Source organism: Eimeria acervulina, genomic scaffold (genome assembly GCF_000499425.1).
Source record: "Eimeria acervulina Houghton genomic scaffold, Eah_scaff1048, whole genome shotgun sequence".
Lineage (NCBI taxonomy): Eukaryota > Apicomplexa > Conoidasida > Eucoccidiorida > Eimeriidae > Eimeria > Eimeria acervulina.
Window position 1 is genome coordinate 1 of NW_013549457.1, and position 11,239 is coordinate 11,239.

The window sequence follows — 11,239 nt, forward strand, 5'->3', positions numbered from 1 at the left end:
TATATATATGTATATATAGATTTCCTTATGCGTGTCTAATGGACATCTCTATTAAAATAAATATCTACGCGGAGACGAAGTAGTAAAAGACAAAACGCAAAAATAAAACAAAAAATAAAATATTTTGATTGTCTATGCAAAGAAGAAGCAATATAAAATATATCTATATATATATATATAACTATATATATAAATATATATATATATATATTAATATATATATATATATATGATCCTCTTCTTCTGCAAGTGCTATTAAACAATAAAGGTTTTCTACTGCATGCGTTGAATGCAGAAACAAATAAACAATTTATTAAAAAACAAACAAAACAATCTTTAGAAGACTGAGGGCCCCACTTTGCTGTCATCCAGCCCCAACCGAGCTCTCTATAAATCATTCTTCCCTCTAATGCATGCATGCATGCATGCATTAGCGTCTGAGTAAATGCATGCATGCATGCATGCATGCATGCATGCGTGTTTGGGGCTTGATTAGTGTCTTCTTCGCTGCAAGAAGGGGGCTATTAAGTAGAAGTTATATGCTTAAAGCTCTGCTTGCTGCGCTCCTTGTGTATCTGTCTCTGCTTTTTGTGTCTCTTCTGTTGCTGCTGACTGCCACATCGGCTGCTGCTGCTGCTGCTGCTGCTGGCTGTCTCCTTCTAAAGAAGCAGTTGATCCCCAAGGAGACACAACTGGGTCTAGGTCTGTGGCCGCTGTTACATAGCTGCTGCTGGTGCTGGTGCTGCTGCTGCTGCTGCTTCTGCTTCTGCTGCTGCTGCTGCTGCTGCTGCTGCTAGGTGCTGCAGTTGAAGGAACCCAGTGAGAGCTCGCCTGAATTGTAGCCTCTAATTTATTTTCTTCTTCCCAAGTCGGGGAGACAACAGCGAGAAGGTCTTTCATAACATTTCCTAAAAAACAAACGCAAACAAACAGCAGCAGAAGCACTATATATTGTCAAACAAAAAGCTAAGACTGACTACCGCTACAGCAGCAGCAGCAGCAGCCGATGTAAGAGAAACAGCAACAGAAGCAACAGCAATAGCTTTAACAGTAACAGCAGCAGCAACCGCAGCAACAGTAACAGCAGCAGCAGCAGCAACAGTAACAGCAGCAGCAGCAATAGCAGCAATAGCAGCAACAGCAGCAGCAGCAGCAGCAGAAGAGTCGTACTGAATAGAGGAACAGCAGTTTCTGGGTTGCAGATCTCCATGAGCAGAGGCCTCTGTTGCATTTGTTTATCTGCTGCTTTAAGCAGATATTTAGCGAGTGTATGCCCGTCTAAATTAGAATTAAAGAGAAGAACAGCAAGCTCAGATGTCTGACCTCTGCTGCATGCATGAAGTAGGCCGGAGACATGCATAGCAGCACAAAGCCCCGCAACATGTGTCTCTCCTTTTAGCTGTCTCCTTTTGCTTTTGTTCTCGAGCAAATGCTGCTCACCAACGCCTCTAAAGGCCTCCATCAACCCTCGAGGAGACACTAAGGAGACAGCTAAACTATTCGCTATGCCTCCATATAAAGACATCGCTTTTCTGCGAGATCCAGATGCGCTTTCTGCTGCTGCTGTCGCGACAGCACCTCCCGCGCGGACTGCAATAAAAATAAATAAATAAATAAATAAATAAATAAATAAATAGATATATCTATATATGTCTGTACATGTATGTATATATAAATATATTAAATATTTGCATGCATATATATATGCGTGCATACATAAATATATTCATATAGACATAACTGCATATCTATATATATATATGCATAGAAGGTAGGTGCAGCAGAAAGACGAGGAAAAGAGACATGCAAAATAATGAATCCAATGAAGGCGACAGAAAGAGACAGAGAGAGAGACAGAAGAGGAGACACCAAAGCAATAATCAAGAAGATAAAACAAAAAAATAAATAAAACAGAGACAACACATTGCATAATTAATTAATTAATTAATTTATTTATTTATTTATTTATTTGTACGCACTTAGTTCTGCGCATTGCTTCAGGTCTGAGCCTGAAGAAGAAAAGACAGAGACAAACAGCAGTCAGACAGGAGACACCGCAATAAACCTTTGCTCTTCTTCTCACTACCTTACATATATAAAACATATAAATATATACATATATATAGATGTATATATATATATATATGTACATCTATATATATTTGTATATAAATATATATATATATATATACATATATATATATCCATACCATCTATATATTTGTATATATATATATATATATATATACATATATATTCATGTACATACATCAACAATACATATATATATATATATATATACATGCATATATAATGCATGCATGCATGCATGCATGCATGCAAGTAAAAGAATAGTATAAAATTTACTTTTGGCGAATGCTTTGACGGCTTTGACAGCTTGTTGATATTGTTTTTCGTCTTGAGTTTGTTCTGCTGCTACTGAAGAGTAAGGGACTAGAAGATATTTATGTAAATGAAGCAGCCTATCGATTAAAGCAGCATGTGCTGCAGCACCTGAAGGATACTCTATACGACCCGCTTCAAGAAGCTGCTGCCAAGCTGCTGTAAATACACCGAGGGCCCCACACACTGCAGCAAACTGAGGAGTACTGCTGCTGCCTGCCTGCAGCAGCAAAGCAGGTGTGCTGCTAGCCAGACGCAGCAAAACATCTCCTGAAGATCTACTCATATCTATTTGCTTTGAATTAAATACAGGAGAAGGAGACACAGGGCAGTCGTCTGCACAAACAAAACACAAAAATATATATACATAATTTTTAATACATTATGTATTTTAGGGCAGTCAGAGGATATTATTACTTATGTATATGAGTATTAATAAATATATAAATAGATATATATATATATAGGTATATATTTATGTATATATATATGTGTAATATATATATAATGCATACACATTTAAACATGTATTAATCTACATATATATATATATATATCATATATACGTATATCTATATAATGGATGTAATATATAGATGCATATAAACAGAGTATTGAAGTAAACAATAACCAAATTCACCCAGAGAGAATAGTAAGAAACAGCAACAACAGTAGCAACAGAAGCAGCAACTGCAACTGCAGCAGCCGCAGCAGCGACAGCAGCAGCAGTAACAGCGACAGCAGCAGCAGCAACAGCGACAGCAGCAGCAGCAACAGACCGGAGAGCTCAACCCATCTTGGAAGTCGCATGATAGGGCCTGAGGTAAACGCAAATGAAGCAAAAAACTTAATAAATATGTAAACATAAATATTAATATATAAGCATAAACATAAATATAAATATATATATATATATATATATATGTGAATATATATATAGGTATCTATGTGTTTAATGCATAGGTATGATAAGATAAACAATTTTATCTCTCGTATGCATATGTCTAACTGTCTGGCTATATATATATACATAAATGCATATATATACATATGCATATATGTATAAATGTATACACGCATATATATATATATGCATATAGATATAAATGCATATATATATATATACACATATATATATACTTATATATATATATATACACATATATATATATATATATATATATGATATATAATGCACAAAATGAGCAATTACCGTGTCTCTTAGAGATGGCTTGTTGAAACTGTTCCCAAGGCATTTGAGAGGTCATGAGTTCATATTGAAGTTCTTCAGGTACCCTCGGGGGCCCCCCTAACATTTGTTCATAAGTAGCTTCTTCAGGCTGAGGTGGGGAGACACCCGCACCCATTGAAGTATATAATACTTCTACTGCTCTACTCTTCGGAGGGGCCCCTGCTCTCTGCATTCTGCTGTAAAGAGTCTCTCCAGGTGCTGCACCTCTCATCTCTTCATACACCCCTTCAGCAGCAGCAGGAGCAGCAGGAGCAGCAGCAGCAGCAGCACTTGCTCCTGTTGCAGTGATAATAGATTTTCTTAGTGAAGCGGGGATTGAAGGAAATGATTTTATTATTGTCTCTCCTATCTGAGGGCTTTCACTTCCAGCAGCAGATGAAGCCCAAGCCATCATCTGAGGATTTGTTAACAACTGAGAGGCTGAAGACACAAACATATTATTCATAACAACAAATTAACTAAGAAATCCATGCATGCATATGCATGCATGCATATGCATGCATGCACACCCTTTACATTCATGCATGCATGCACATAGATGCATGCATGCATGCATATGGATGCATATGCATGCACATAGATGCATGCATGCATTCATGCATGCTTAGAGACACATAGATGCACGCATGCATGCATGCACATGCATAGAGAGTATTTGAGGAGGTGTACGTACACTGTAATGTCTGGAGAAAGATTTTTGCTTCGTCTTCATCTTTAAGAGTCTCTTTGTCTTCTGGCCAGCCAGCCAGTCGCATGCATAATTTAAACTGTTCAGGAGATGTGTAGCGAAGACGAAGAAAGAGAGATAGAAGAGATTCACCCATCTGCAGTCTTGCTTCTGTTAGAACAACAAGACAAAATGTTAAAGAAAGAAATATAAAATGCAAGACATGCAGAGACAGATTAGGATAGTAGAATAAGGAGACAGGAGACAATATAAAGAAATAAAGAGACAGAAGACAATATAATAGAATAAGGAGACAGGGGACAAAATAGAAGAAGGAGACAGAAGACTAGATAATAGAATAAGGAGACAGTAAATAAGATAGAGGAGCAAGTAGCGAGGAGACAAGGAAGCAATAAGGAGACAGGAGACAAGACAAATGAAGAAGAGACAGTGGGTTATTTAAAGTTTGCTGTTTGCTGCTGCTGTCTTGCTGCTGCACCTGTTGGAGCCGTTGGCTGCCCCAGCTGCTGCAGCCACGCATCCATTGCTGCACACATCAACACAAAAAGGAGACAGCAAAAGAATTAAAAGGAGACAGAAAAAAAAGATACAAAAGGAGACAGAAAAAGAATAATAAGGAGACAGAAAAACATAGGCAATGTCTCCTTTTCTATGGAGACACCTCAACTGTCTCCTTTTCTGAGGGAGGAGACGCCTGCCTCCTTTCTTTTCTTTAAAAGGAGACAGTTTAATTGTTATTATTTGCTGCTCACCATCTAAACGCCCAGGGGGCAGTACGACAGCTCCGAGGCCCATAGCTGAGAGCAGCAGCAGCAGCAAAACAACAACAAAGGAGACATTTATCTTTTTGCTTTTTCACTTCGTTTATAGCTGCGCATTTTAACTTTGTTTCTAGATGCGCATCAGCAGACAGATGTACATGCATATACATACATATATATATATATATATCTTTTTATATATCCGCATATGTAAGTATAATATATTATATATATATATATGTATACACTGAGTACATACATACATGTAAATATTTATGTCTAGATTACTGCGCATATATATGCATATATGCATATATACATATATATATATATATATGTATATATATATATATATATATACATATAGATTTATGTATATACGAATATATATATGTATATTTGTTCTAAGTGAGGTGAGACAGAAAATGAAAGAAGAGGAGACAGATAATAAACAAAGAGGAGACAGATAATAAACAAAGAGGAGACAGAAAATAAAAGGAGACAGACACTAAGAGGAGACAGACAATAAGAGGAGACAGACAATAAAAGGAGACAGACAATAAAAGGAGACAGACAATAAAAGGAGACAGACAATAAAAGGAGACAGAAGGTTTTTGCTGCTTACCCTCAGAAAAGAAGCTCTGCCTCGCGTAGGCCTTCCAGTCGCCTTGGGCGGGCCTTCCGCTTGCTTCGCTCGTAGGGATTTCTAAAAGGAGACACCAGAAGGAGACACTGCAACAGCAGCAACTGCAGCAACTGCAGCAGATGCGCCTTGAGCCCTGGCTAGCTAGCTGTATGGGGGCTACAGAATAGCTAGCTAGCTAGTAAGCTAGCTGTGGGAGGGCTCTGTAGGTAGCTATCTAGCTGTAGGATGAAAGGCTATCAGTATGAGTTCTTGCTGGCTAGCCAACTAGCTGTACGAGTCCTCGGTAGCTAGCTAGCTAGCTAGCTAGCTAGGTGCAAGACGGTTAGCTCAGTGTTTGAGGGTTCGTTATGCAGCTAACTATCTAGATAACTAGCTATATGGCTAGCTACCCAGATAGCTAGCTAGCTAGCCAGCTAGCTAGACAGATAGACGGATAGAGATTGAATGTACCTGCAATGATGATTTGCAGAGCGCGTTGCTGTCCCTTGAGCGCTCCTCTTAGAATCATGTGGCAGTGCTGTCTCCTTACATCAATATTGCCTCTGTCTCCGCAGTAGTTGCCTAATACTTGGTGCGTTACTCTCTGAGCCTCAGCGAAGATCGTCTCCCGCCCCACAAAGCGATCCCAGGCAGGGTGTTGCATGCGCTGCTCAAAAGCCTTCATCACTAATAAAGCATATTGCTGTACTTCTTCTACGCGAGGAGCAAAGAAAGGAGTTATTAGAGACAATGAATCTGCTGGTTCTTTATTAGGGCCTTCAAACTTTAAAACAACATTGAGCTGCCATGCATGCACAGCAGACTCAGGAAGCCCTGCAACCAAGCAAACAAGCATACATCACAAACCCTATTGCTGCTGCTCTTCCTGTTGCTGCTGCTGCTGCTGCTGCTGCTGCTGCTGCTGGTTATGCTGGTGCTCTTGATGTTGTTGGTGGTGGTGGTGGCTTTTGCAGCTGCTGCTGACAAGCTGCTGTTGCTGTTGCTGCAGGTGTTTCGTGTAGGTCTAATGCTGTTGCTCCTACTGCTGCTGCTGCTGTTACAGCTGCTGCTGCTGCTGCTGCTTATACTGCTGCTGCTTATATGGGAGACTAACCTGGTATAAGGGTCTTTAAGGCGAGGCGATCGGAGGCCTCTATAAGAGCAAAGAGAGCTGTCTTCATATCGCTTAGCTCCGCTAAACAAACAAAACACAAAACCAATAAACGCATGCAGTCAGTATGCATGCATGCATGCATGCATGCATGCATGCGTTAGATAGTTTCTTGCTACTGCCGGAGATGCGGGGGACTTCTTGGGGCTGCTCATGCATCGAAAAGGATTAAAAGAAAGCTCCAGAGCCTTGAGGTGTATCTGCAGGTGCAGTTGCAGGAGACCTACTTCTTTTGGTGTTGAGTCTGCGCCTCAGGTCCATGCCTATACCTGCATTTGAACGCAAAACAAACAAAACCCTAAACCCTAAACCCTAAACCCTTGGCTCAGCAGGTAGCATGAAGTGTCTCCTTTTGCGGCGTTTGCAAGCGAGTGAAGACGAGCTGTCTCCAGTGCGTTTTTCTGTCTCTGTCTTTGTTTGTCCCATCACTTATCTCTGTCTTTGTCTCTGCTTCTGTTTAACTCTGCCTATATATGCCTGTCTCTGTCTCATCGTCGCTATACATCTCTGTCTCTGTCTCCGTCTCCTTTTTCTGTCTCTTTCTGTCTCTTTTTCTCTCTTGCTGTCTCTCCTTTCTGTTTTGTCTCTCTTTGCTTCGTTTGTTATATATATGTATATATATATATATATATAAATACATATATATATAAATATATATACATATATATATAAATATATATATGCTTTTTGTGCCTGTCTGCTTTTTATCTCTTTGTTTATTTTTCTCTCCGTTTTATATCTCTTTGTCTGTCTCTCTGTCTATCACTTTGTCTGTCTCCTTTCTCTGTTCCGTCTCTCTTTTTGTCTCTCTCTGTCTGTCTCTCTTTGTCTGTCTCTCTTTGTCTGTCTCTCTTTTTCTGTCTCTCTTTGTCTTACTCTCAGGGGGAGTTAAGTCAATCGCAGCCAACAGCTCCAGGGCATCCGCGTACTCTCGAGCTGCGCAGCAGCAGCAGCAGCAACAACCACAGCAGCATTAGCAACAGCAGCAGCAGCAGCCAAGGCAGCAAATGCATGCAGCCCCATCACACCGAGACGAAGAAGAGGAAGCAAAACTTTCACCGCATTCTTCATTCAAACATATATACCTTTTTCATACATCAGCATGCTTTTATATAAATGCATGTATACATATTTATTTAATCATATACATATATATATATGCATATATATATATGTATATATATATATATATATATACATATATATATATATGTATATGCATATATATATGCATACGAACTTCACTGTCTGTGCGTCTGTGTGTGTGATGTTTTTTGTCTTCCTTGTATGTTTATACCTCTATGCATATATATATAAATATATAAGCAAATATAAGCATAAACGCATATATATATATATATATATACATGTGTGTTTGTGCATCTATGCATATACAAATAAATAAACAAATCTATACATGCATCTGAATATATATATGTATATATATATATATTATAGATATATTATATATTATATATATTATGTATTATATACATATTATAGATATATTATATATGTTATATATATTATATATATACTATAGATATATATTATATTATATATATATATATATATATTATCTGCCTTACTGGGGGCGCTGACGGGTTCTGCTGCGAGAAGTTGGCGAGCCAATTTATCCTCTGTAAAAAAATGCATGCAAAGAAAGCCCCAAATATTTGCATGCATGCACTCTGTCCCCTTCATCAACAGCAGCAGCAGCAGCAGCAGCAGCATTCGAAGGAGACACCGCTTCTTCTCTTATTACTCAAAGCAGACTGTCTCCTTTTACTGTCTCTTCTCCTTCGTAGTGAAGCTAAATGTGAACAAACTGTCTCCTTATGCTTTTTATTTACTTATTTAGAGGAGACTGTCTCCTTTTTATTCAAAGGGGACACTGTCTCCTTTTATTCATTTGTTTAGAGGAGACAATCTGCTTTAATTTTATTTATTTTTATTTATTTTTGTTTCTTACCAGGCGACAATCCTTCTTCTGCTGCTCTCGTCGGCCTTGATGGTGGTGCCTCAGGTGTCTCTGCAGCTCCTGGTGTCTCTGCAGCTCCAGCTGCTCCTGGTGCTGCTGCTGCTGTTGCTGTGAGCTCTGGCCCTGCTGCTGCTTCCGTTGGGGTAGGGGCTGCTTCTGCTGCTGCTGCTGCTGGTGCTGCAGGTTCTGGAGCAGCAGCAGCAGCTGCTGCTGGCTGCTCTGGAGGTGGTGGTGGTGCTGCTGCCCCTGCTTCTCCTTCAGGGGTTTCTTCTGTCTCTTCTTCTGCTGCAGTTGTCTCTTCTGGTGCAGCAGCAGCAGCAGCAGCAGCAGGAGCTGCTGCTCCACTGAGGGACGCCATATCGACAGCATCTACATCTCTGAAATCTGCAAAGGAGATTTGCTGCTGCTCGTCTGCATCTGCTGCTGCACATAGAAAGCAAAAGAGACAAAGGAGACAGATATAAAGATAGAAAGCAGACAGATGTACAGAGAAAAGGAGACAGATATACAAATATACAGAGACAAAGGAGACAGATATAAAGTTAGAAAGGAGACAGATATAAAGATAGATAGGAGACAGATATACAGACAGATAACAAAGAGACAGAGGAGACAGATCTACAGATGTAGATAGCAATACGAGAGAAAGGAGACAGATATACAGATGCATAGACAGACAGCAACAGAGACAGACGGGCGTAGAATAAAGAGATAAAAGAGACAGCAGCATAAATGCAGAATAAAGAGACAAAGAAGAGACACTTGGTTAAGCGGCTAGGCCTTGGTGTACATACACTGCAAAGTGTTTAATACATCACAATCATTAGATCTGTATATTTTGAGTTAAAGAGCTATAAATAAAGAGACAAGTTTATAGGGTTTATAACAAAGAAAGAGAGACAAAGCGCTCACCTTCAAGTATTTCTTGAAAAGGAGACAGCTCAGCTGAGCCAGCGATACCCCCAGCAGCAGCAACAGCAGCAAAGATTAAGAGAGCCCCCAGGGCGAAGGGCTTTGTGCAGTTATTTCTCATTATAAATAAATAAAGAGTTTATCTTTAATTAAATATAAATAAAAGCGCAAACAAACAACAATAATATAAGAGAGGCAGCAAAAGGCTTACTACAGGCCGACTGCAGCACTGAAGAACAGCCGAAGGAGACACCCGAGACAGAGACAAACAGCAGCAACAGCAGCAAAGTAAAGAGAGGCAGTACACAACAGCTTTAATAGAGCAACAAGTAAGCTTTTATCACAAATAATACATTAAACAAACAAACAAATCAAACACCAACAACAACAAATGTGATGTACACAATCACAACAAGCCGCAGGCGCAGCGAGCAGCTCGCAGCTGCAAAACCGTTCTGCTGCTGCTGCTGCTGCTGCTGCTGCTGCTGCTGTCGGTGGCCTGTGTAGTTAGTCTGTTTTTTTGTTATTTTTTGTTTGATTTATTTGAAATTTAAATTTTAATTTAATATAATTCAATTTAATTTAATATTTACGTCAATTTTGCAGCAGTTTCAAGCTGCCTATACACCCCAATCGATTGAGCCCGCGCCACCGGCACCACCGCCGACACCAGCGAGCTACTCGCCTCTCTCTCTCTGAATATTTTCTTAGATAAACGCACAAATTTATTTATTTTAGCCTTATAAATTGATTAAATAATTAATTAATTAATTAAATTATTTATTTATTTATTTATTTCTTTATTCTACGTGCATTAAGGGGCCTATTATAAGGGTGCTCTGCATCGATTGCGTTTATTTCTGGGGTTGTCCTGCTGAGGTAAAAGGCTTAGACAAATAAAAAAAGAGTTTTAAAAAATAAATTAAGATATTAATAATAAGAATAAAGGAGACAAAACAAAAAAACAAAAGAAGAAAAAGTATTAATGAAAAAGAGACAGAAGAAAAGGAGACAGAAGAAGTAGCAAAGAAGACAGAAGGCATATTAAAAAGAAATCAGATAAAGATATTATTTAAAATAATAAATTAATTTTAATTGCATGCAGATAAGTAGAGGCTTCAACTGTACGTACAGATCTCCTAACGCCTTCTAAACCGAAGGCATTCAACGGGCGCCGAGTGTTTAGGGTTTAGGGTTTAGGGTTTAGGGTTTAGGGTTTAGGTTTCCTTAAAGATCAAAGTAGAATAGATTAGAAAGGAGACAATTCATAGCTCCGCCTGTCTCCTTACCTAATGTATAATATAATATTATAACCTTTGTTTGATTTGTTCATAATTATTTATAAGCATATAAATATTTGTAGATGCATCTATGCGGGTATGAAGAATATATATATATATATATATATATATGTATATATATAAGGCAATTAATACAGAGATACAA

At 38.8% G+C, this 11,239-nt stretch overlaps 1 protein-coding gene across 1 annotated transcript; it reads right to left on the reverse strand.

Annotated features, from left to right (window-relative positions):
* Positions 1–543: 543 nt before the first annotated feature.
* Positions 544–9,239, reverse strand: EAH_00054580 (hypothetical protein, conserved; the record flags this gene model as incomplete). The annotated part of the gene is made up of 13 exons (XM_013393932.1): positions 544–908; positions 1,441–1,590; positions 2,368–2,739; positions 3,617–4,075; positions 4,329–4,493; positions 5,096–5,140; positions 5,730–5,810; positions 6,201–6,563; positions 6,844–6,924; positions 7,128–7,169; positions 7,777–7,836; positions 8,490–8,540; positions 8,873–9,239. The coding sequence occupies 13 exons, from the start codon at positions 9,237–9,239 to the stop codon at positions 544–546; spliced, it is 2,601 nt and encodes an 866-aa protein (XP_013249386.1).
* Between the last annotated feature and the right edge of the window lie 2,000 nt (positions 9,240–11,239).